This window comes from Danio rerio, chromosome 4, assembly GCF_052040795.2.
Source record: "Danio rerio strain M-AB ecotype USA chromosome 4, GRCz13ab, whole genome shotgun sequence".
Taxonomy (NCBI): Eukaryota; Metazoa; Chordata; class Actinopteri; order Cypriniformes; family Danionidae; genus Danio; species Danio rerio.
In genome coordinates this window covers 71,582,525-71,610,000 of record NC_141024.2, presented here as the reverse complement: position 1 = coordinate 71,610,000, position 27,476 = coordinate 71,582,525, and the positions used below count along the sequence as shown (strand labels likewise).

At 41.7% G+C, this 27,476-nt stretch overlaps 2 protein-coding genes across 3 annotated transcripts in view; both read right to left on the bottom strand.

The window, feature by feature from the left end:
- si:cabz01054394.7 overlaps positions 1–27,476 on the bottom strand; it is a 202,854-nt gene that overhangs the window by 41,938 nt on the left and 133,440 nt on the right. The window lies entirely within an intron of this gene.
- rab3ip (RAB3A interacting protein (rabin3)) overlaps positions 1–27,476 on the bottom strand; it is a gene marked incomplete in the record, with an annotated part of 62,706 nt that overhangs the window by 12,829 nt on the left and 22,401 nt on the right. The window contains 5 exon segments of the mRNA NM_001020581.4: positions 2,879–3,082; positions 9,424–9,501; positions 14,849–14,944; positions 17,737–17,896; positions 23,897–24,167. Of these exon segments, the coding sequence (NP_001018417.3) occupies positions 2,879–3,082; positions 9,424–9,501; positions 14,849–14,944; positions 17,737–17,896; positions 23,897–24,141 (783 nt within the window).

Here is a 27,476-nt window from a genome sequence, read left to right as displayed (position 1 = left end):
ACTGTCCATATCTCTGTTTACGTTACACACGTGAACAAGACTGTTGGCTGGCGCAATGTCAACAAGACTGTTGGCTGAACAATGGCTGGCGCATTTGTGTGACACTCCAGCTCTGTTATCAGCACCATTGTGGAAACTGCAACCGTTTCCTTGTCCACTTTCCTGGGATCAGCATGGAATGAAATGGTTTAAGAGCCTCTATATTACATTAAAAAGGTCATATTTTGGTTTTGGGTGTCTCCAATAACAGGCTGATATGCATGCAGGGTCAAAAACACTTTCATGGTCTTATATTATGCATTTATTATCAAAGCTACACCCAGAGCCGGAGCAAGCTGAACTGCCGCTCTAGGCAAAGGACGGTCACGCCGCCCTCAAACCTAAAGTGAAACCGGGGGGTGGGGGGGGTCTATTCTGCTGCCCTAGACGCGGATATAACTGAGGCGCGGGTGGCGAGGGTAGTTTCGGGGACGCCGCTCTCTATATTCTGCCACCCTAGACGCGGATATAACTGAGGCGCGGGTGGCGAGGGTAGTTTCGGGGACGCCGCTCTCTCTATTCTGCCACCCTAGACCCAGATGAGGGCGCGGGTTGCGAGGGTAGTTTCGGGGACGCCGCTCTCTCTATTCTGCCACCCTAGACGCAGATGAGGGCGCGGGTGGCGAGGATAGTTTCGGGGACGCCGCTCTCGCTATTCTGCCACCCTAGACGCAGATGAGGGCACGGGTGGCAAGGATAGTTTCGGGGACGCCGCTCTCTCTATTCTGCCACCCTAGACGCAGATGAGGGCGCGGGTGGCGAGGGTAGTTCCGGGGACGCCGCCCTCTCTATTCTGCCGCCCTAGGCAGCCGCCTAGGTCGCCTCTATGGAAGCGCCGGCCCTGGCTACACCCATATGATTCATTTCAGCGATTCATTTGTTCCCAAACCCCTCCTTAGCACGACGCTAACCTGCGCTGATTGGACCGATCATCTTTGGGTAGAGAAAATAACACTAAGTTTCCCCTCACACTTCCAGTAATGTCCAGCTGAGCACAGCATCTTCATGAATCTATTCAACCGGGATCTGCTACAGTGTTTGTGGGCGGGGCCGCAGGTTTCAATTGTCCCTGGTTTGCATGCGCAACAATTGGGCGGGGCTTAAGTTTCGTATCGACGTCACGCTGAAACGGCTAAAGACTCGTTATCAAGACGATTCATTTAAAGCACTACGAGTCGACACTTCTAAATGAATCAATAGTTTTAAACACTGCCCACTTTGAGAATTAAGCCTTAGCTGGATAGTTCACTTCACTTACAGCTGTGTTACACACTACATGAAAGGGCAAACAAACAGAATCCTTCAGTTCAATGGTGAAAAAACTGACTAGTTCTTTTGACGTCTCAGGAATGTTCACCCATTCATTGTGTTTGTAACATATACATTTCAATCAAGAACACGAAAGCATAATTGTTTTCTAAAAGTTGTTGCTGATATATTGCTATAACTTGTACCTGTTCTATGGTTATTTTTTGCAAATAATACTATACTTATATATACAGGGTTGGGCTATTTGTATGGATACACCTTAATAAAATGGGAATGGTTGGTGATATTAACGTCCTGTTTGTGGCGCATTAGTATATGTGAGGGGTCAAACTTTTCAAGATGGGTGGTGAACATGGTGGCTATTTTGAAGTCGGCCATCTTGGATCCAACTCTTGTTTTTGTCAATAGGAATAGGGTCATGTGACACATCAAACTCATAGGGAATTTCACAAGAAAAACAATGGTGTGCTTGGTTTTAACGTAACTTTATTCTTTCATGAGTAATTTGCAAGTTTCTGACCACTTATAAAATGTGTTCAATGTGCTGCCCATTGTGTTGGATTGTCAATGCAACCCATAGATAATTGCCATCGGATGACCCAAAGATAAAAGTCTAAGAAGGTCAGATTGGGAGACCTTGGGGGCCAATCAACTGGCCAATGGCGACCAATCCACTTTTCAGGAAACTGTTCATCTAGGAATGCTCGGACCTGACACCCATAATGTGGTGGTGCACCATCTTGCTGGAAGAAAACTCGGGTAACGTGCCCGCTTCAGTGCATAAAGAGAGAACACATCATCATGTAGCGATTTCAAATATCCAGTGGCCTTGAGGTTTCCATTGATGAAGAATGGCCCCAGTATCTTTGTTGTCTATGGAGTGAAGATACAAGATGTGCAGCACCTAAAACTACGGATACTGGAAGCCTGTGCTGGCATTTCTCCTGCGTTGCTATCAGTGTGTGAAGAGTGGGAGAAGAGGGTTGCATTGACAATCCAACATAATGGGCAGCTCATTGAACACATTTTATAAGTGGTCAGAAACTTGTAAATAACTCATGACAGAATAAAGTTGCGTTAAAACCAAGCACACCATTGCTTTTCTTGTGAAATTCCAAATGAGTTTGATGTGTCACATGACCCTCTTCCTATTGAAAAAAAACAAAAGTTGGATCCAAGATGGCCGACTTCAAAATGGCCACCATGGCCACCACCCATCTTAAAAAGAGTACCCCCTCACATATACTAATGCGCCACAAACAGGACGTTAATATCACCAACCAATCCCATTTTATTAAGGTGTATCCATATAAATGGCCCAACCCTGTAGAGAGGGCTGTTTTATGATGGATGGATGGATTCACTCCCTACCTGCATATTTAAAAACCTGACATTATGTCTGGTTTAGCACTAGAAAGGATCTATTAAATATTCCTGCTAGATTCTCAACTAAACGTCAATCCTACTGTATACACCGTTATTATTGCGACATCACGCTGTATATTAAGCCAACCCCGGTTGTATGTTGGACATGACTCTGGATGTTGAACATACACAAGCAGATACAAACCTCTTTGCACTCACGTACAATGGGCTGCGTCACCGCCACCTCCTGCTGGCTGCCCAACATTGCGCTGCTCGTGCTCTTGTTGCGGACGTGGCCCTTCTTAAAGGGCGCTTTGGGCCCGGGGGGCATTTCCTTACAAGGGGATGTGGGAGAAGTTGACAGGACCAAAGTCTTCAAAGCAGCCACCTCGGCCTGAAGAACATCGATCTACATGGAGGGGGGAAAAAAAGAGAGAAGGACTGGTGAGATTTCAGACTTTACATAAAAACAAATCCAAAAAGGTCTCCTTTTACCAGAATGGACCTAAAAATGACTATATTCCGAATACACTGTTGTTGTGAAAAATAATGTTGCATGTTTCTCACTTAAACTTTCATTTTAGTTTGGTTTAGTTTGACGTTTCTGGTTAGTAGATCTTTGTCCTTCTTTTGGCTCCCCTTGTTATGCCCTTTACTTACTTATTTTATTTGTGCACAGACGATTGCCAAAATGATACTACACAAACCCTAGATGTGGTTTGGTAGTTCTGATAGCCAAGTATTCTCACACCTATCCACCTTTTTCAGATTGTGTCTACTGCATTCTCAGTTATCGGTTACATTTCCTGCTTGGGAAACTTCCGTTCATAATATGGCTGTGCTATAAATAATCCATATCCATAGTGAAAAGTCAATAAGACGCAGGTTTTCCTTTGTCATTTATTTTTATCTATAATGTGACGAATGCTTTACTTGGTATTTGTAATGTGACATTAATAGCACAATCCTGTGGCAAAAAATACATATATTTGATCTCTCGTTTTAGTAAATCATGGCCATTATTTACAAATTTGTTAATTGGTTTTTGTAAATTGTGGTTACTGTAAACGATTATACTCCCTTCACTCAGAAAAGTTGACATCCAGTGTTCTCCTGCCTCCGGCACCTAGAATGCAGCTCCGCACATTGAGTTAGACAAGAGGAGACAAGTGAGCCTGGTTTCTCTCAAGGTTTTTCCTTCACTTTGGTCAATTGGTGAAGTTTGTTCCTCCACCGTCGCCACTGGCTTGTTTGTTTTGGGACTTGTAGAGTTCCGCATCGATGGATTTGCTCTTCAGTGTTTGAACTCTCAGCAGTGAATATTAAAGGGCCATGAAACCCCCTCGTTTCAGCAGGGTGTTTTCACACCTCTACTTTGGAAAAAGTCAGAAAAGTGGGCGTGTCCAGCTCTGTTTAGGGGGGAGTGTCGGAGGTAGAAAAGTGGGAGGGTGTGGGAGTGTCTATTTGGGCACGCGCGTGTTTCAGAATCAAAATACACATACATACACACAGGAGAAAGTGATGGTGTTTAACCTTCATGGACATCTGTAGTCGAATTATTTGCCAAATTATTAAATGGTGGACTTTAACTGCAGTTTGGCTCTTTCGTTCAGGGAATTTATTCATGCCCCTCGCGACAAACGAGATATTTGATTCGAGGAACTGCTCTAAGTGTGTATTTTCATGCAATGTTTGATACCGCACGGCGAATGAGAGAAAAAAAAACTCAGCATTTCCCGGAAACTTAGATGCACACAGCAGGTAGCGTCAGAAAGCCGCGTGTGTTATTTCGGTCACTAAATGCGGTGAAAACCCTAACGTAACACGAGGTTAAAGTTTGGTTGTGGTGCTAACATGTTTACACTCGGTGCAATAGTTAGTTCGATACGAACAAACCGAATAAACAAAGAGCGCTGCTCACTCACTTACCAAATCTGTAGAGACAGGACAATCACCAGCAACTAGAGCCGCGTCTTTATTAAGAGGAGACTACAAGCGAATCCGGAACTCAGCGTGCAGATAAGAACAGCTCTCAGGTAAACAATAATCCTCCTTAGACACGTAAGTTATTGTTGTCGAGCGTCGCGTACACTGTTAATCCATTGCGTGAGTCTGAGCTCTCACAGAGAGAAAATGAAAACGAAACTTAACGGCAGCAAACTATAAAAGCAACACTTCACGCTTGTTTTGCCAACACAACGTGGCGTCTCTGTCGTCTAAACACTGTGACAGTAATGAATATTAATGAAGTTGCACAATAGAGCGCGCTGATTGGTTTGAACCAAGCTTTACTCATGCATTAATGCATCACACTGTAAGATGTAATAAGACTCACTCTGGCACAGACGTCCAGTCTGCACGCTGGAATACACGCTATTATGTCATGACCGTGACGCAGCTTCAAAAATTCGGAAGTACGAATTTGCTTGAAATAACGCAAAAACAACCAATTTACACTTTTTAGTGAAATATAGGTGTCCTAATAGTGTTTTTAGCAGTGTGGGACACATATACCACTGTCAACAGCTCAAACAATGTGTTTTGGTGTTTCGTGACCCTTTAAACCACACTGAACTGAGCTAAACTGAACCTAAAGGGCACCTATGGTAAAAAATCTACATTTCCAGCTGTTTGGACAGACATGCGTGTAGGTATAGTGTATAGATCGTCATATTGGGGTGATATAAACACACACAGTCCTTTTTTTTCCAATTTAACAACATAAAAACGGTGGACCAATTGGAGCGGTTTTTAGATCGACCGCAACTTGATGTAGGAGTGCGGTCCCCCCGCCCACCAATATTGATTGACAGGCGCACATCACCATATCCTAAGTTTGTGGTTTTACGCCCGCCATTTTCAGTGTGAGTCAAAGCGATGTCACTAAAAGGAACACCCGTGCTCTATTTTTAGATGTAAGGCTCATTGGGCTCAACACAAGATCAACATTCACCACATGATCGCTGTAATCGGAATAATTGTTTGTAACTTTAGGTAGGTTTGCAAACGTGTGCTTTTCATTGCGTCTGCCTTAAACTTCAGCCGTTTGCATTTCTCACGCTCACAGAAGCTCCCTGTGATCTAAACAAGGTGCAGCTGGAAAGTGCGAGCGCGTTGCCTCACGTGCGTGTCGCTCGATTGGAATTAAAATAACGAACTTGCCTGCAGGTCGCACACCAGAAGCGCCACTCGGCGACGCTCAGTGTCGGGCCACACAGCGACATGCATTTTAGAATTCAAAACATAGTCGGCACAATAGCCTAGTGGTTAGCGCGTCGATATATGGTGCTTTAGTACTTCAGGGCGTCCCGAGTTCAAATCAAGGCTCGAGGACATTTCCCGTCCCTAACCCCACTCTCTCTCCCACTTCGCTTCCTGTCTGAAATACTACCCTATCCACTTATTAAAGGCACTTAATAGGCTAAAAATAAATCTTAAATAAAAAATAATAATAATTCTAAACATAGGTTTCTATCAGGGTACACACAACGGTGCTTCAAGTCCGCGGCGCCCAGCCACGATTTGGGACACTTCATATTTCCGCCATGCCACAGAGCACCATCTAAATAGTTTCATTTCAAATACCATCTGAATGTGTGTGTCTGGTGTGCCGTGTCGCGCCGTATCCGGTGCCTCAAAGTTAATTCAGTGTTCGTGGTTGTTAGTCTCGGTGTACAAGCTCTGAACTTTAAACTAGTACACAGTTGGCTGTAAAACTATACAAAGACACAAATGATTGTGTATTCTCTCTGCATGGTCTGTTTCCGACTTGTACATGTACAGCTGAATGCTGGTCCTCTCACTCATGTAGCTTCTCTCTGTCTGCCTGTCTGCTGCCAAACACAGAGTGGGGGGAGCTCTTGGCTCCGCCCCCTTGTTACGTTGGGTGGGAAGTCGAAACTGATTTTCATGTGAAGCAACACGCCCCTAAAACAACGAGCTGTGTACACGCCCACAACATCACACTTATTATAATAAAAACATCTGATCTGTGTGTTGAACTGAACCTAAACTGGCGCACTTAGAACAACCATAATGTTAACATTAAATCTTAGAAAGGGGTAAACTATGTGCCCTTTAAACTCTGAAAAATGAACTACACTGTTTCAATTTAGTTGAACTTTTACGTTAAGCTGCTTTGACACAATCTACACTGTAAAAGCGCTATACAATTTCATTATTACAGTGATTGTGTGAAACAGGAAACAAGTTATGTGTCAAGCAATTTACTTAAAATGAAGGAACAAATTAATACAACATATTATCAATTCAGGGGAACGTATTTTCTTTTCTTTTATAGCCATGTTATCTTTGGACTTCCTTAGTGAATTAATTATGATGGAAACCCATTTATTCAATAAATCACTTGATGCGATTTAATAATTTAACTAACTTGCTGACCAACCTCAATGCACAGTGTTTCCAAACATCCAACCCAAGCTCATTCTGAAAACGTAGTCCCGTGGACGTTTCTGGAGACCGCGATTTGCGTGGCCGGAGGTACGCATGGCTGCATTAAACTTTAAGCGAACACTACGGGGCGGTGTGACGCCGCTCTTCTTCGCACTTGCCAGCTGACAGCTCAGCTTCGTGTCGAGGGCTGTCCCACCGCAACCAGTTTGTCCGGTTAGCTCGTCGTGTATGTCGGCGGAGTGGAGACCCAGAGGAGAGCCGACGGACTCGACCGGGTTCGAGTCTGGGGAAGAGCGGTTCCAGAAATCAGGTAAGACAAAAACAGAATCCAAAAAATGAAGTGAACGAGTTCATAATGGGAGAATGCAGTGAAATCCGAAAATGCGGTCAAAATAAGAAGAGGGCTTTTCTTTTTCTGGATGGCGTTTGTAAATTGTTGCTTGGGTTCAGGGAAGCGAGCGGGCGAGCGTTTTAATCGGTAAAAACGGTTGGGTTTAGAGGAGGAGGAGAGTGGGTCAGCCAGATTGGCCGGTCGCCCACTCAATCAATCAGTCAGTCGGACAGATGGTCACTCCACAGCGGCCTCCGGCGGCTTTATGCGAGAACAGCGCGGGTGCGAACGGCGCTCACAAGAGGTGTTCGAGATGCGAAAAAGCGCACACAGCGGCCTCTTGTGGAATATGTACCTCCCGGGACGTATTTCGCGGTCTACAGGACTACGTTTCCAGAGTGAGCCTGGGATGCAAACATCAGGCATTGGAATGCAAGGTAATATGGCTGTATTTGTAAAAGACGTCAATTATTTTGAAAAAAAAAAAAGCTCAAGTTAATGTTATTACTGATCACTTTGAAAAGTTTCCCAGAATGCGAAGCCTTTGACTGAAAGTTAGTTGTTTGGATGTTGCGTTAATTGCATATTTCCATCAAATGCGCCACTTTCAATGGAACCAGAGCTAATAACAAATGCTAATAGTTTAGAGCAGTGTTTCTCAACCCCGTTCCTGGAATACCACCAGCACTGCGTGTTTTTGATGTCTCTTTTTTCTGTGTTACGGTCCGTGGGAGTTTGTATTTTTGTGCCTTCTCCCTCTCTGTTTTGCTTGTCTCCCTTCGCATCTCCTTGTCTGTCATTCGCTCTTTGTCTCGCCCTATCACCTTTTGTTCCGTTACTTTTTCTCTACTAGGTACCTGCTGATTGGATCCCGAGCCTGTCACTAGGGCGTTTCATCGTGGACCAATTGGACTTCGTTCCGTGGACTTTAAATTCGACTGGCACGCCTTGTTTTTCAGAGTTCTATGTGTGTGTGTGTTGGTTTGTGTTCGCTCGCTTCTTATCATACAGTATGCTTTGTTCTGTGTTTCTGAATAACTACATCGATGTAAATTAGGTCATGGTTAAAGAGTTTATCATTCCTTTTTGGGGAAAAGGGAATAGTTTACTAAGTCGCGCGACATACATTTTGCCCGTAGGTAACTTCAATGTTCAGAAACACTAGGTAAGTGGGTGAACGCCGCATTTTGTATTTTTGCTTATTATTTCAGGGAGTTTAGGTGTGGCGTCGCAAACGCTGAAGATTTCGGTTTCTTTTTCACAGTTTGATTTTTATTAGTAAGTTTAGAGGAGGATCTTGTGTTCTAGTTTAGGTGGCTTTTGGTTTTGTTTAGTTCTCTAGTTCCTTTTTCCCCTAAAACTTTTGATTGCATTTTCTTTCTTTTTATTATTATTATATATACATTGTACAAAGCGCACACATGTAAGCCTCTAATGTGTTGGCTTCATTTTTCTTCTCCTCGTAAGAGGAATAAACGAATTGAATGTAAAGTTTGTGTCCTGGTGTATTTTCCATCCATCTACTCAGTAATAATTTAATATTCTAAGTGTTACGTTTATTTTCCCTAGACAACTTAATTAAACTGTAACAGTCTGTCACACCCATTACATGTCTTTCTATCTTTGTTAATGAGCTGATTCAGGTGCATTTGGTTAAAAAGATATGGAAAAAGTGCAAAACTGGTGGTCCTCCAGAAACATGGTTGAGAAACTCTGGTTTAGGATGCTCGGGAAAGTTACTACAGTATTTTTAAAATAAATAAATCTTGCGTTGCTTCTGTCAGAAAGTCACTAAACGAGTAACTTTCTTCCTTTTTAGGAATGAAATGTTTTACGTTACTTTGGTATCATCATCAAAACATTTCTTTTTTTGGTATATAAATGTGGTTATTTTGATGAAAGTAACAAAAAGTAATGCAAAAGTGGTGTACCACGAATTTCATTTCAAAGACAGTACAAATGACAGTAACTAGGGAATTGTCCAACTTATGATTCTGATAAGTTACCTTCCCCAGCGCCTCCTTTAGCTGCTTCTCCGCTGTGGCCTGCTTCAAGTTTGCCTCGTGCACCATCTTATGAGCCTCCTGTAGAGAACGCCACAGATTCACATCAAACAACATCCTCTGTGAATAAAAAAAAACCCACACCGACAGAGAGAGCTCCACCACACCAGAGCAGAGAGACCTGAGCGGCAGGACCAGGACACTTCAGGACAAACGAGGACAACACAAAGCATGACATGAGAAACGAAAACGGGAGAAAAGCGAGATGTCTAACTGAAGGAAAGTGAGACTTAAGAGCGGATTCCCTGAACACTCAGCAGATCTGGAGTCATTTATGCATTCATACATTTATTTATGGTAACAGTTGGTAACAGTTGCTATGGTAACAACAACAACAATAGTAACATAAACAATTTAAAAAATACTATTCAACAACTATAGGGTATATTATACAACAGAACACCACAGTTTACTGTAGTAAAACCTAAAGTACACTACAGTATATCAGTTCACTATAGTTAATACTAGAGTATGCTGTAGCATTCATTATCAAAGTGTTGTAAGTACTATAATGTGTATACAGTATGATACACTTTCCTATAGTATGGTTTAAAATAGTATTTACTATAAATTAATACACTGTTTTTTTCATGTGGGAATGCTTAAAATGTTGTTTCGTGACACACTAAAACAAATGAACCTAAAATGAACACAAATCAAATAAATGCTGAAGGAAAAAGTTAGCATTTTAGCACTTCCTGGTCTCCCGTCCTGAAATCAATTGGTATTTCAAACGTATTTTTGGCTAAATTACTGACGTTATGTCATTAACACAAGCCCAATGTAGGTTTATATAAAGATTTAGATACGCTAAATCAGCAGCAGCAGCCACTTTTTAAGCTAGCTGTTTGCTAACATCAGGCTAATTAGCACTACAGAGACTGTTAGCGAAGCAGAGCTGTGCTGCTATTTAAAATGCACTATAAAGAGACCACCTAAAAAGAAAAGTACTTTGTAAGTCTTTTTAAAGACCGTAAGTTCCTCTAATACATGTTTACTCTAACTTTAGACGTCTACTTATTAATAAATATCCAGCTAATCTGAAACATATGCTATTTGTAACTCAACAATTATAACTCAAACAGTTATTAAACACTTCCTAAACAGACTTGAGTGTTTAGTCACTGAATTAAAACCTTGAGTGAAACCTGATTATGATTAATTCTCCAGCTCATAATAACTCTAAATGATGCAAGCTGAACTTTTCCCTGCTGAAAAAACAGCTTAAACCAGCCTAGGCTGTTTGGCTGGTTTTAGCTGGTCGACCAGCCTGTTATTAGAGGGGTTTTGGTCATTTCCAGGCTGGTTTCCAACCATTTCCAGCCTGGTCTTAGCTGGTCACCCTGCTAAAAAAATCCAGCTTAAACCAGCCTAGGCTGGTTGGCTGGTTTTAGCTGGTCGACCAGGCTGGTTTTAGAGGGGTTTTGGCCACTTCCAGGCTGGTTTCCAGCCATTTCCAGCCTGGTCTTAGCTGATCAGGCTGGAAAATGACCAGCCTAACCAGCTAAGACCAGCTTGACCAGCCTAGCAGGCTGGATGCCCAGCCAAAACCAGCTATGTCCTGCTTAAACCAGGCTGGTCAAGCTGGTTTTAACTGGATTTAGCTGGTCATCTCCCAGCCTAACCAGCTAAGACCAGGCTGGAAATGGGTGAAAACCAGCCTGGAACTGGCCAAAACCCCTCTAAAACCAGCCTGGTTGACCAGCTAAAACCAGCCAACCAGCCTAGGCTGGTTTAAGCTGGATTTTTCAGCAGGGCAGGTAGGAAAGTTGACCAGCTAAAACCAGCTTGACCATCCTGGTTTAAGCTGGACAGAGCTGGTTTTGGGTGAGCTCCCAGCGTGCCTAGGCTGGTCAAGCTGGTTATAACTGGTCATCTCCCAACCTGTCTAGATAAAACCAGGCTGGAAATGGCTGGAAACCAGCCTGGAAGTGGCCAAAACCCCTCTAAAACCAGGCTGGTCGATAAGCTAAAACCAGCCAACCAGCCTAGGCTGGTTTAAGCAGTTTTTTTAGCAGGGTTATTTTCAAAACAACTGAAGCAACATGAAGCGGACTGACAACCGCCGTACTCTAGATTTAATGGTGCCCTAAAAAAGCAAATGACGCCGTAAAACATGACTCAATACTTTCAAAGAGATACCCATCTTAATACCATTTGCTGGAATCATTACGTAAGCTTGTTAAAGGTACAGCTGACCCGAAAATGAAGATTGAGTTTACACACCTTTGCATCGTTTTAAGGTTTGGAACATCGTGAGGGTGAGTGAATGAAGACAGAGTTCAGGCTTTTGGACAAATCACTCTTTTTATAAGCTGAAAAGAGATAGAAAGGTGGGTTTGTTTACAATCCTGATAACATGCGCACGTAACAGGCGGATTCACTGGGTGTTGTTTTATGAACCGTGTCATTTATGAGGCACTCGCTGTACTGGAAAAAGATTCCTGCGGGATGGTAAAACAGTCTGTGATGACTGATATTAGTTTATCATTTGTACACAAATATGACAATTAAAACATTAGAGGTGACATATTAAATAGTTTCATTATTCATATGTATTTTTTATGAAGGTATACACTACTCAACATCGATCTCTAGTTGATCATTTGGAAAAGTGGCAGAATTTTTCTGATGGATCATCTGCATCCCGATCATCACAAATACTGCAGAAGACCTAATGGAACTCGCATGGAGCCAAGATGCTCATAGAAATCAGTCAAGTTTGGTGAAGGAGAAATCATGGTTTGGGGTTACATTCGGCATGGGGGCGTGCGAGAGATCTGCAACATCAACAGCCTGAGGTATCAAGACATTTGTGCTGCGAATTCTCCAGCAGGATAGCGCTCTTCATACTTCAGCCTCCACATCAAAGCTCCAGAAAGCAAAAAAGGCGCTCCAGGATTGGCCAGCCCAGTCACCAGATATAAACATTATTGAGCATTTCTTTCTTTGCCATTCCACATGACTTTATTAATCAGTGATGTGAGGCACTGCAGAGATGTATGGATGCAGTCCTCCAAGCTCATAATGGAGTCGGACACAATATTCATTCTGTTTTCACCGCAGCAGGACTTTATTTTCTATACATGTCCAAGCAAAGTCAGACTTTACTGTCCTAATGAAATCATTCGAAATCAAGGCATGATCATATTTTATTTGGGTCAAATAAGCGTCATCTAGAGGCCTTCGCCTTTCATATAAGCCACTTCTGACACCAAATGATCAACTAGAACTCAAGTTATTATTAGTTGTTCCTTAAACTTGGATAGTCGACAAGACTTTTATCAGGAAAGAATAAGTATGTCATTTTTTCCTGCTAGAGGACGTGTATTTATAACAAACAAATGCGTTTTGGCCATGACTGAGTGTGGAATCATGGGAGTTGTGGTCTTTATTATCCTAAGGCACTCCTGCAGAAATCATGTTGATGAATGAGTAATGCGTTCAACACTAAAGCCTGGTTTATACTTGACGCGTTCGCTAGTTCGCTTGTGTCAGCACCGTGAACGTGACGTCATCGCGGTGTTTGCGGAGGTTCGCTTTGGGTGCGCGCGACATGATCCCGGCTGGTGGAGCGCACACTATTTTTTGAGACTAAGAGATATGAACAAAAGCAAGTAATGCATCAAAGTTTAATTTAAAATAAATCTTGAATGGTTATAAAACTATTTATAATCATTAAAAAAATTGATAAAAAATTATTAGTTTAATATATTGAATGATATTAATGACGTAGTTCCGGAAACTTCTGTTTATTTGTCGGATTTAACTGTGAGTTCCTTTTGACCGCCCCCTGTCGTTTTAGGGTGCTTTCACATCTGTAGTTCGCTTCATTTGGTCCGGACCAAGGGTAATAAATGATACATTGTTGTATCTTCTGCCGTCTTTGGGTCGTTTTCACACCACACCACTGGCTTTGGTCTGAACCAGTTGAAACGAACCAAAATGCAGTCATGTGACAAAATCCACATCTCTCATTGGCCAGATGTTGTTGAACATATTTCCTAAACTGCTTATTGATTGGTCAGAATTCACGTGCGGGAAAATGCCAGTGAACTCCCGCAGGTAAACGAAACCTTTTACTCTGGAGGGACGACTGCGCTGGCTGATTGTGTCCCTGCTTTAGATAAACTATACATCTCGAGAATGAAGCGCGGCCGCGGCTGGAAAACAGAGTTTAATGCATCGCTCGTCACTTCAGGAGGAGGCGTGAATTAATTTAGCTAAACTGCGACATGGTCATCTTGCGTAAATATTACCAACGATCCATCAGGTAATGTTTTCCCTCTCTCTCTCTCTCTCTCTCTCTGTGGGTAAAGCGCTGTCAACAAATATTTTTCCTCCATATCCCATAATGCACAGCGCATCGACCTACGGCAGCTGAATTAGTCCAAAACGCGCAGTACTTTTAGCGGTTGGACCTGTTTTAGTACGGATCATATTCTTACCACAAACGAACCGCTCCAGGGTTCGTTTGAAAGCGTACCGAGACCACCTCTTCAAGCAGGTCTCGGTACAGTTATTTGGTGCGCACTCGATTACGATTGCTGCATTCTCACCTGCCAAAAGGGGAAACGAACTGTAGTGCGATTCAACCGAACTAAATAAGGCAGGTGTGAAAGCACCCTTAGAGACAATGGCGAACGCATCAAGTATAAAAGTCTTGTGCATTTCGTTAGTTGTGCGCGCAGTCAGCGGAGATCCACAACGCGGCACCGGGCGAAAATATAAACCAGCCTTCGTACGGTTCTCTGTAAAGGTTGGTCATTTCATCTCTGAAGCCGTGCCCCTGGTGTGTGGTGTCCCTCAGGGCTCTATTCTTGGTCCTTGGTCGCTTCCTTTGGGCTCGATTTTTAGAAGAACATGGCGTCTGTTTTTATTTTTAAGAAAAGACACGAGTCGGCACAAAAGCAGCAGAGCTTTTATTATGCCCCAATCCACCGCTTCTAGTACTTCCACTAATGATCACGTGGAGTCAAAGCGGCGCTGTTTGATCAGACTAAATACATGTTAGGCTTCAGTTATAATGCTGTACAGTGCAGTCGAATAAAACGCACAACATATTAAAGCCTCGTTTCCTTGCTTTCTAGAAAACCACCCCAGAAATCAAGGGTGCGCGTGAAATCATTAGCTGTAACCGAAGTTCATTTATCATAATTGGCATTTTTAAGAGCAAACAAAGAAACAGAAATGCTAAGGATGTGGACAAAGCCTCAGGCATACAGCAGACGCGCCATCAAGTGCAGTTTAGTTCTGTGCTGAGTGTTCAGAGTGACTCCACATGATCAAGTGCTCACACACACACAAACAAACACACACACACACGCACAGATCGGCTCTGTCATTTGGTTGAAGAAACCAAACAAACCTCAAACAGGCTAGCAGTGAGTTCCTCCAGCTCCTGCCCCAGCTGGTCTCTCACTTTAGAAAGCCTCTCACACTCCTCGTCTTTTAACTTAAGCTCCTTCAGACACATGCAATGACATGAACAGAACACAAAAAAATATGAAAAACAGAAAAAAAACAGGGAATGTATGGCTCAATTTCCACATCACATCGATGAGAAGGGGTGGATGATATAACACAGCTTCTTCTCAAACAAAACAACAACAAAAAACACAGTTGGAGGAGACAGTAAATCTAGATTTCCAGGCAGTTAAATAAGTAGGATGGATTAAACCTGCAGTTTAGAGGCTTACAATGTTTAGGGTTTGTCAGTAAGAGCCAAATAAAGGACACATTTTCATTTACTGTATAATGTTAATGGTTTAAATAAACATTTTGAGAATATCAAATCGTGGAATCAAAAGTCATGACTCGAACCGTGCGTTCGGGGAATCGTTTCATCCCTAATGAAATGAATAAAGATTCAGCTCATTGTTGAAGCACCTAAAACTCCAAGCGATCGCCTAAACACACTGCAAAAAATGCTTTTCTTACTTAGATTTATTCTTGTTTCTAGTCCAAATATCTACAAATTTTTAAATCCTGAAGCATTTTCTAGACAAGCAAATCATATTGTCTTGTTTTAAGAAGTAATATGCCAAAATGAAGCGAGTTTTTCCTCAAATCAAGCAAAATAATCTGCCAATGGTGTAAGCAAAGTAATCTTGTTTTTCGATTTGTGATAAGATTATTTTGCTTATCCCATTGGCAGATTATTTAGCTTGATTTAAGAAAAAAACTCGCTTCATTTTGGCATATTATTTCTTAAAACAAGACAACATGTTTTGCTTGTCTAGAAAATGCTTCTTGATTTAAGAACTTTTAGATATTTGGACTAGAAACAAGACAAAAAAACTAAGTAAGAAAAGCATTTTTTGCAGTGCATGAGCTGCAACTGATGCTGTTGTTCGGTTAGATCAGCAAAGACGTCGATAACGGGACGAGGGAGGTCACGTACAGGACGAATACATGGGACAACCTGGCTAACATGAGAGAGTTGACAACCCTCATCGACAACAAGCAGTTTTGGAATCATTGCATATGCTAAAATAGAAACAAAATATTCAAATATAACGAAAATCAAACCGAACTAAAAATAAAATTCAGTGAAAAGTTGTTGTTGTTTTTTTTTTTTTTTTACAGATACACATCAAGAGAAATATGAAGAAAAAAAAGCTGAAAAAACAAATAGCACATGACTATAACAGAACAATATCTAAAGACGTAATATACTCATGAACAGATATAAACAGTGTAAATAAACTGTGCTGAATAAACTGAAGATTTAACTGCTTTCAGGGATTCAGTCTGACTATAAACATGACTACGGAGTCTCACAGAGGGACTTGACGGTAGTTTTGAGGTGAGTTTGGAGTAAAAACATGCCATTGTGCTATATATTCACGTGCAGCTTTTACAACAGCCGTAGCTCATTAGTTCATTCATTATTATCTCCTGGGACCATTGTTTTTGTTTACATCCTTCAAAATGGTCTATATAGACTCACCTGTGACTTAATTAGGTACACTTGTTCAACACCTGTCGTTAACGCAAATTTCTAATCAGCCAATCACATGGCAGCTCAATGCATTTAGGCATGCAGATGATGATTAGGATTGATGGTCAAGACGATCTGCTGCGGTTCAAAGCGAGCATCAGTGACTTTGAACGTGGCATGGTTGTTGGTGCCAATCGGAGTATTTCAGAAACTGCTGATCTGCTGGGGTTTTCACGCACAATCATCTTTAGGGTTTACAGGGAATGGTCCCAAAAATAAAAAATATCTGCAGTTCTCTGGGCGCAAATGCCTTGTTGATGAGGTCAGAGGAGAATGGCCAGACTGGTTCCAGCTGATAAGAGATGGAACAGTAACTCAAATAAGCACTCGTTACAATTGACTGCAGAAGAGCATATCTGAACACACAACACGGCCAACCTTGAGGCAGATGGGCTACAGAAGCAGAAGACCACACCGGGTGCCGCTCCTGCTAAGAACAGGAAGCTGAGGCTACAATTCACACAGGCTCACCAAAACATTCGGATGGTCGGGTCAGAATTTGGCATCAACAACATGAAAGCGTGGATCCATCCTGCCTTGTATCAGCGGTTCAGGCTGGTGGTGGTGGTGATGTAATGGTGTGGGGTTTTTTTCTTGGCACACTTTGGGCTCATTAGTACCGATTGAGCATGGTGTCAACGCCACAGCCTACCTGAGTATTGCTGCTGACCATGTCCATCCCTTTATGACCACATCTTCTGATGGCCACCTCCAGCAGGATAACACATGTCATAAAGCGCCAATCATCTCAGACTGGTTTCTCGAACATGGCAATGAGTTCACTGTACTCAAATGGCCTCCACAATCACCTGATCTCAATCCAATAGAGCACCTTTGGGATGTGGTGGACCGGGAGATTCACATTATGGATGTGCAGCCGACAAATCTGCAGCAACTGCTCGATGCTATCATGTCAACATGGAGCGAAATCTCTAAGGAATATTTCCAGTACCTTGTTGAGGGCGCGAAGGATTACGGCAACTCTGAAGGCGAAAGGGGGCCCAACCAGGCACTAGTAAGGTGTACCTAATAAAGTGGCCGGTGAGTGTTTTATATATGCTGTATGCATTTGTGTATTTATACGTGTATGTTTCCAAACAATACATAAACACCAAACTAGATAGGCTTCATATACTATGCTTTTGAAACTTGATTTCTGCTGTGATTCAACGCGGTTTGTGTTTTTCGACATTCACAAGTGCTTCCGGAGAGCGACGTGTCGTTCGGTGAGCGCTGTTTGTTGAGCATCTCACCCGTTGTGCTTTAGCAAGCTCCTCCTTCAGCTTCTCGTAGCCTTTCTCCCGGACCTCCATGACTGATGGACTTCTGAGGCGGGACAGACCGTCCGTGCTCGGCCCCAAACCATCCTCTCCATCAGCGTCCACCGCATCCACAGCTGCTGGATCGTTTCCACTGCAGAGACAAACAGCACTGTGACTCTCACACTTCCTCTATAATCCAGACTGAAGAAAAGCTGTCGCTTGTTTAAAAAAAAAAAAAAGGCTCCTAGACTTAAATAGATGTCTTGAACCACTTATGAATCCATTTCTTGTTCTGGTGGGGTCGCTTTTAGCTTAGCTTAGCATAATGAACTGAATCGGATTAGACCGTTAGCATTTTGGTTAAAAAAACATTCTAATCATTTAAATTGTGGGCACTTGCGATACGTCCATCTTTCAGTCCTTTAAAACCGTCACGTTTACATCACGTTTAGCAAATCAGTCGCTGGGGATGGCGTTACAGCGCACAAGTGTCTACTCTTATATATTCGGTGTTGGTTTGTTTTGCTTGATCAAACATAATTCGCTGTGTTTGGACCACGTTTGACATGTAAAAGGATTACTTATGCACATCACCTCAAAAACAGAGGAGAATTGCCCTGAAGCGCACAGCATAAGGTAAGAGATGACAGCTGTCTGTGCTATCTGTGGCTGCTTATTGATCATAAATGTATCGTTTTCACTTCTGCGCCATGGAAACACCGCGATTCATTCGGCAGCTGTTTGACATGTGAACATAATTCAGTATAAAGAATGCTAGAACCGTATGAGCACCGGCAAGAGCTTTCATTTGAGCTATAACTTGTCCATGTGTCATATGAACAATATGAAAATGAACTAATGTTCAATACCCAGCTCGAGTATCCAAAATACTGTGTAAATAACTTTTGTACAGTCGAATAAAAGTGATGCATATGTGCATACAATATAGATTCTACACTTTCAAACGACACCACTTACAAGGGTCTGCTGCAATGCTAGACCTTTAAATCTGAAAGCGAAAGTCGATGACGTCACAGACCCGGTTTAACTGGTTAAAGGCCTACAATACAGTTTTTACGATATTTTTAGTAGATATATTATTTAAAAAACTTTGTTTACAGAACAAGTGGATTGAATTGGAATTGCATTGCAAATGTGACACTCTAAATGATTAGTCACATGTATGTATATATATATATATATATATATATATATATATATATATATATATATATATATATATATATATATATATATTTCAAGAGTTCACACTTAGATATTGCTTGACAACTGTAAGCAGGTTTGGCATGCTGTCCCGGGAGAGAACCCTGAGCTCGGAGATAGTTGAGCCCAGGGCTCCCGCCAGGTCCATAGAGCATGTAAAAGGAGTACGAGATCAGGTGGTTCTCGAGAGCTCCCCTTTTTTAAAAGGAGGAAAGGAGGAGAAAGGGGGTGGATGGGGGGTTTCTTCGAAAAAACGAAGGTAAGGGAGTAATTTCTAGCTAGGCTATTTATAGTAAGTTGGGATAGATCTGATTGGCTAACTAATGAGTGTAGATAGGCGGCCAGCTGCGGTCAATTATATCACGTGCTCCTCTCGAAATTAGTTTAAAAAACTTCACATATATATATATATATATATATATATATATATATATATATATATATATATATATATTAGGGCTGTAACGATACACGATATGAAATCGAAATCGCGACACTCAGATCTACGATCCTGTGTCGCAGTGTGATAAGGGAGAATCGCGACACACCCCGTGACTACCTTTCCCCGCTTGACAACGGACAACGGCAGAAACATTGCCAATGCTGTCAAAGCATTGTTGTTAATGTGGCTGCGCAGAGAGGGATGGGCGTTCACCAGATGCCCCGACTCCTCTGCAGATGAAACTTTTCTGTAACCGTGCTGTGCGCTTTCTTGTTGAACCCTTTGGGAGTTAACGTTACGTGCTGACTGACAGGTGCACGATGCGTAAGGCCAGGAAACAGGAGGAAGCTTTCAGTTAAGATGAACACAGTTTCTATAGTTATACTTTATTTAGAGATAAAGGTATATGACTGCATATAATCACTCTATCTTGCTGGAGTTTATAGCCGTTTCGCTTTACTTTACTTTCGCTTTACTGATAAATGCCGCTCTGAAGGTCTAATCGTTGTTTTAAGTTATTGTTTACTTAAAGTTATTGTAAACTGTTTACCAAAAGTCAACATATGCGCGCGTTGTTGTCTTTTCATCACGCAGCGCGCACTTGAACCGCGAGGGAGAGAGAGGAAACCATAGCAAGACATAATCTTTAAAATAATGATTTCTATTAAATGTAAAAAGTTTTGTTATTATAATAATAACAGCGGGGCATTAAATAAATGCACTTTTGCGTGGAGCGGGCAATTTGAGGAAGTCTGCGATTTTTATTTGACGGAAGAAAAAACATAGCCTATGATTGGAAAAAAACAGCCTATGCCGGTTATTAAAAAGAATCAGTCAGTATTTTCGTTTTGTAATAAAAATTAATAATTTGAATGAAAATAATTTAGGGCAGTCCTATTTATTTTATTCATTTTATTTAGATTGTTCTGCTCTTCTGTGCCAAACACTGCAGGTGCGTGAAAATGCTCTGTTGTTCTGTTCTGTTATTTATATGCTAGCATATAAAAATATATCAGTATTTTAAAATGCAATATTTAATGTGTCAGACACAAAATAGACACGTTAATTTGTTTAATATAAAATTAATAGCCTAGTACTCTCCGATTAATGAGCGGAGGTTGTCGGTTAGCAAAATTAACCGAAATGAGCATCCCTAGTAGCCATTTAATTTACTTTTTCTATGAGAGAACTTGATTGAAAAAGAATTTTCAACATGCTTGAACCATCTACACAATGGAGTTCAGTTCTGTTTGGTTTTTCAACAGTATTTTGTTACAAAGAAAACAAAAGTGATATAGCTTTGGCTATTTATTTATTTTATATATGTTTACTATTTATATTGTTAACAATTTGCATAGGTAATATTGTTCTTTGATGTTTAGTTTATAAAGATTTTTCAAATGTTATTTAATAAAAAATAGTTTTAAAAATCTTATTTTTTTTTACGAACCGAATCGTGGGTCAAAAATCGTGATGCGAACCGAATCGTGGGTTTGGTGTATCGTAACAGCCCTAATATATATATATATATATATATATATATATATATATATATATGCATATGAATATTTTTCCTTATAATTATATATAAGAAATATTATATATAAAGAATCCCAATGTACATTTAGTATGGCATTTATTTGAATTACTTTGAGTGGAGAATATGAGTGGGATGGTTTGTTGTCTGAGGTTGCCAGGGTAACCATAAGCCTTTGAACGGCCGTTACGAGAGCGACTTGACTATGAAGAGCAACAACACTATGACCGTCTCATATTTTCATCCTTTAGGTGAGTCAATCCTGTCATAATGTCATTGAAATGCCAAGATAGCATGTTCTTCAAGGGTGCTTTCACACCTACACTTTTGTTTCGGAACGTGTCTCGTTTGCCCAGTTAGCGCAGTTCGTTTGGCATATGTGAACAGGGCAATCGCGCTCTGTTCCGCGCCAAAGTAATCGCTCCGAGATCGCCTGAGTGAGGTGGTCTCGGCTGATTGAAACTAACCCTGGAGCGGTTCGATTGCAGTGAGAAATCCGAGCGCGGTTATATCACAGTGTTTTATGGATATGTAACAGGCATACGGCTATATGAAGAAAGAATTATGAGTAGGGCGGGAAGTTTCGCGAATCTCCGGATGCCCACAAACGAGTGATGATCTCCCGGTAATCTCGCGTCTCCCTCCTGGTCCTCAAATAGGCATCGTTGCGCACCCTTCTCACCCCTCCCCACCGCGTCTCTCCTCAGACACGTCGCGCGCGCTCACCCTGTCAATCACCACCAAACCACCACCTCTCCTGACAGCTGAGCGAGACGCTGCAAAATAAACCCTGACACTCTGACCAATGTGAGCAGAGTTTACTCGCAGGTGACTTGTTTTAGCTCTTTTGGTCCGATTAGAAACTTTGCAGTGTGAAAGCGAACCGCTCCAAGAGCAAAGAGCAACAATGTAACAATTGTAATCTCTGTTTCAGAACGACTGAATCGATTCACAGGTGTGAAAGCACCCCAAGTGTCTTAACAGGTTGACTGAGGTATTGTGCAGTTAAAAGGGTACTTTCTAGCGAAGATTGTATCTGTTGGCTTACATTGTATCGAAACAGCCGCCAGCGGCTGGGTGTGTTATTTGGTAACTGCAAAGTTTATAAGAAGAGCTCCACCTCGCTTAAATTCAATGGAAAAGTCATATTCTAGTGTCGCACTAGATGTGGATATAACTGGGGGCGCGAGTGGTGAGGGTAGTTTTAGGGACGCCGCTCTCTCTATTCTGCCGCCCCAGACGCGGATATAACTGGGGGCACGGGTAGTGAGGGTAGTTTCAGGGACGCCGCTCTCTTTGTTCTGCCGCCCCAGACGCGGATATACCTGAGGGCACGGTTAGTGAGGGTAGTTTCAGGGACGCCGCCCACTCTATTCTGCCGCCCTATACGCGGATATACCTGAGGGCACGGGTGGCGAGGGTAGTTTCGGGGACGCCGTTCTCTCTATTCTGCCGCCCCTGACGCGGACATAAGTGGGGAGCGGGTGGTGAGGGTAGTTTCAGGGACGCCACCCTCTCTATTCTGCTGCCCTACACGCGGATTTACCTGAGGGCACGGGTGGCGATGCTAGTTTCAGGGCCGCCGCTCTCTCTATTCTGCTGCCCTAGACGCAGATATAACTGAGGGCGCCATGACAAGGGTAGTTTAGGGGATGCCGCCCTGTCTATTCTGCCGCCTTAGACGCGGATATACCTGAGGGCACGGGTAGTGTGGGTAGTTTCAGGGACGCCGCCCACTCTATTCTGCCACCCTATACGCGGATATACCTGAGGGCACGGGTGGCGAGGGTAGTTTCGGGGACGCCGTTCTCTCTATTCTGCCGCCCCTGACGCGGACATAAGTGGGGAGCGGGTAGTGAGGGTAGTTTCGGGGACGCCGCTCTTTCTATTCTGCCGCCCTAGACATAGATAAGGGCACCAGTGGTGAAGGTAGTTTCAGGGACGCCGCTCTCTCTATTCTGCCGCCCCTGACGCGGACATAACTGAGGGCGCGGGTGGTGAGGGTAGTTTCAGGGATGCCGCCCACTCTATTCTGCCACCCTAGACGCATATTTACCTGAGGGCACGGGTGGCGATGCTAGTTTCATGGACGCCGCTATCTCTATTCTGCTGCCCTAGACACAGATATAACTGAGGGCGCCGGTGGCGAGGGTAGTTTAGGGGACGCAACCCTGTCTATTCTGCTGCCTTAGACGCGGATGTACCTGAGGGCACGGGTGGCGAGGGTAGTTTCGGGGACGCTGCTCTTTCTATTCTGCCGCCCTAGACATAGATAAGGGTACGGGTGGTGAGGGTAGTTTCGGGGATGTCGCCCTCTCTATTCTGCCGCCCTAGGCGGCCGCCTAGGTCGCCTCTATGGACGCGCCGGCCCTGCCACCAGCTGTTAAAGTTATTGTTTTTTTTCTTTCATGTGGTAAGTTTTTAGTTACTATCCTCTCAAAATCATTTTGTATAAACATGCAGATTTTTATTATTTTTTTGTAATTCTGTGCAGAGAGAGCAAGGAGCAAGGGCCAGACAGAATCTGCGGAAGTTTTTTGCTATTTCTGCGGAGAATTTTGGTAAAAATCGGCGGATTTCTGCGGAATTATTTTGGGAGTATCCAGCGGAGCGTCATAACTAAAACCTTAATATATGAAATAAAAAGTAATAAATTACTGAATAAAAACCGAATAAATTCAGATTCACACATTTACTCAAGTAAATAAACAGAATTAATGATGGGCTAAACATCTGCGGAATTCTGCGGAATTCTGCACGCGCAGATTCCGTTTGGGCCTAGTCATTATACATGAACAAACACAGTTGAAGTTAAAATGATGCGCCCTCCTTTTTTTTCCTATTTAAAATATTTCCCAAATGATGTTTAACAGAGTCAGGAAATTTTCACAGTATTTCCTATAATATTTTTTCTTCTGGAGAAAGTCTTTGTTTTATTTCAGCCTTACCTGCCATTGAGGGTGTCGTCTCCGCCCAGGTGTCGAGGGGCTGAGTACACAGGCTGGGTGGGCAGCTGGTCGGCCCGGAGAGCGCTGGCTGCGTTCTGGCTGGAGCTCAGCGAGTGCGTTCGGTACAGTGTGCTGGGAGGAGCGTTGTGCTTTGGTGGACTCGGGTCGATGACGCCATGAACATCTGGAGTGGTGGGGGACGCAAGGTTCACCTCATGGAAACCTTCGAGCGGTTCGCTGGCCATAGCCCAAAAGATCTTCATACAGCACTCTGAGAAAACAGCAGGACACGCAGTTCGGTTTATAACAGTAGTTTCCTTTATTACTACTATTTTTACAAATAACAAAAACGTTACTAGTAAACCAAAGTTCGTAGAAAAACTTTATCGTGGCTTGAGAAAGCCTAGTCTGAAAGTTTGAAGTAGTTTCAAAGTTGTTAGCATGAATTAAGTATGAATTAGCATGTTGCTAGTATATTTATAGTATGAATTAGCATGTTGCTAGTATATTTATAGTATGAATTAGCATGTTGCTAGTATATTTATAGTATGAATTAGCATGTTGCTAGTATATTTACAGTATGAATTAGCATGTTGCTAGTATATTTATAGTATGAATTAGCATGTTGCTAGTATATTTATAGTAGGAATTAGCATGTTGCTAGTATATTTACAGTAGGAATTAGCATGTTGCTAGTATATTTACAGTATGAATTAGCATGTTGCTAGTATATTTACAGTATGAATTAGCATGTTGCTAGTATATTTATAGTATGAATTAGCATGTTGCTAGTATATTTACAGTATGAATTAGCATGTTGCTAGTATATTTACAGTATGAATTAGCATGTTGCTAGTATATTTATAGTATGAATTAGCATGTTGCTAGTATATTTATAGTATGAATTAGCATGTTGCTAGTATATTTATAGTATGAATTAGCATGTTGCTAGTATATTTACAGTATTAATTAGCATGTTGCTAGTATATTTATAGTATGAATTAGCATGTTGCTAGTATGACTAGTATGTTTGTAGTATGGATCGGTATGTTGTTAGTATGTCCAATGTATAGTCAATAGCAGTGTATTACAATGGAAGTCTATGGGACATTTGCTAGGGTGCTGTAAGTGGTTGCTAGGGTGTGGCTAGTAAGTTGAAAGGTCATCAGCGAATGGTAGATCGGTAGTCTGAGTTAAATGAGCCCAAACTTAAGTCTGTATGACAGTCTGGCGCAGGTAGTTGCTAAGTCGTTGCTAGGCAGTTGCTGAGGTGTTGCTAGGTGGTTGCTTAGGTGTTGCTAGGTGGTTGTTAAGGTGTTGCTAGACAGTTGCTAGAGTGTTCCGAGTGGTTGCTTAGTGATTCCTAAGGTGTTGCTAGGCAGTTGTTAGGGTGTTGCAAAGGCATTGCTAGGTGGTTGCTAAGGTGTTGCTAGGCGGTTACTAAGGTGTTGCTAGGTGGTTACTAAGGTGTTGCTAAGTGGTTGCTAGGGTGTTCTGAGTGGTTGCTAAAACGTTGCTAGGTGGTTGTTATGGTATTCATGGGAGTTGCTATGGTGTTGCTGGATGGTTTCTAGGGTGTTCTGAGTGGTTCCCAGGTGGTTGCTAAGGTGTTACTAGGCAGTGGCTAAGGTGTTGCGATGGGGGATGCTAAGGTATTCTAAGTTGTTGATAGGCAGTTGCTAACATAATTTAGCATGCTTCTAGTATGAATTAGCATTATGCTAGCATGTTTCTAGCATAAATTAGCATGTTGTTAGAATGAATTAGCATGTTGCTAGCATGTTTAAAGTATGAATTAGCATGTTAGCATGAATTTAATATGAATTAGCATGTTTGCTAGTATGTTTCCAGTATGGATCGGTTTGTCGTTAGTATGTTTCTAGTATGATCAGTATATTGTAAGTATTGATTGGTATGTTATCAGTATGTCCAATGTAAAGTCAATAGCAGTTTATTACAATTGAAGTCTATGGGACAGCTGCCAAGGTGCCATAAGTGGTTGCTAGGGTGTGGCTAGTAAGTTGAAAGGTCATCAGCGATTGGCAGATTGGTAGTCTGAGTTAAATGAGCCCAAACTTAAATCTGTATGACAGTCTGGCGCAAAGTTATGATGTTCCAAAGTTTGGTTCAATGTCAGGTCAATGGGACTTTTCCAAATTTTCCGGGTCAGTTTTTTGGAAAACCGTAAGTCGGATCAGTTGGAAAAGACATAGCAACTTAATTCAGTATAGTTTGGAGGTTTGGAGTTAGTTTGGTGGTTGTAGTATGAATGGTCTAGGAGGAGATGTGTTCTTAATATAATCTCAGAAGACGACGGAAGAAGAATACGTTTATGTAGTATATCAGTATGTTGCTTTCTCAAACCACCATAATAACAAAATAACAAAAATAACAAATAACAAAAGCTGATCAGAAATAATGTGACAAAATTACAATTGAGCAAAGATACACATTGAACAATACAAAAGATTTATTTCATGTGGAGTAATAAATACAACAGAAATTGATTAATGAAATGTAAACATAAAACACGGCATTGTTCTCACAGTATGAATTAACTATATACAGATAAACAGCTGAAGGATAAATTATTTATACTACTATTATTTGTTGTACTACTAAGGGCTGTGCTATATTGAAAAAAAAAACTGACAGTGCGATGTTTCGCATTTCTGCGATACATATTGTGATATGAATATAATTTCACAAAATTAGTAGCTGTTTGGAAATAGTTCAGAATTTTACATTGATTGGGCTGATTTTGTAGGATCTGCATAAGATATCTAAAAAAGATGAAAACAACAGCACAAAGATAATCAAAAATGAAATAAACAGCGCTTTATGGTTTTCGGTGGAAGTACAGAAATTTAATCATCAAATCTAAAATAACCGTCTTCATTTTATACACAAATTCAATCTTTGTAAAATGACGAAAAATGTATAAACTCGTGCATGAATTTTCCAATTTCCTCAAAATCTTACAATCGTAGGCCTTAAAACACATCCAAGTTAAAATCTTACACACTATTAGATTACGGTTCAAATTCACAGTGACTTCACAAATCATGTGTAGTGCACTAGAAGTAATGCAGGGTTCCGCACAATTCATTCATGGTCCCAACACAATTAGAGTAAGTTCACTTAAATTTAAGTGGACTAAACTATAAACAAATAAGTTATCCCAGAAATATCTCAACAATGGTGTTGTTTCAGCTCATTTTAAATAAGTAGTTTGAACGAGAAGCAAAAATCTTTTCTTTTTTTGGGTGTGAACGGTGGTTCCTGGTTAATTATAATCCCAACATGACATTGCAGATGCTGTGATATGAATATTGCAGATACGTACATTGCGATATCGACTCTTATGATGCGATGACCATATATTGTGCAGTCCTAATACTTCGGTCAAATTAAAAATTTTTAAAATGTCTTCCACGTGCTGTCTTCGTTTACATGTTGACAACAATAACAAACAAACAAAAAAAAAAAAACGTTTTTAAACCTCCTAGATTTAAAAACAAATTTCTAATAGCTAATTTGTTTAGTCTTTGCTCTGAGGTAGAGACCTGCGTGGGACTAA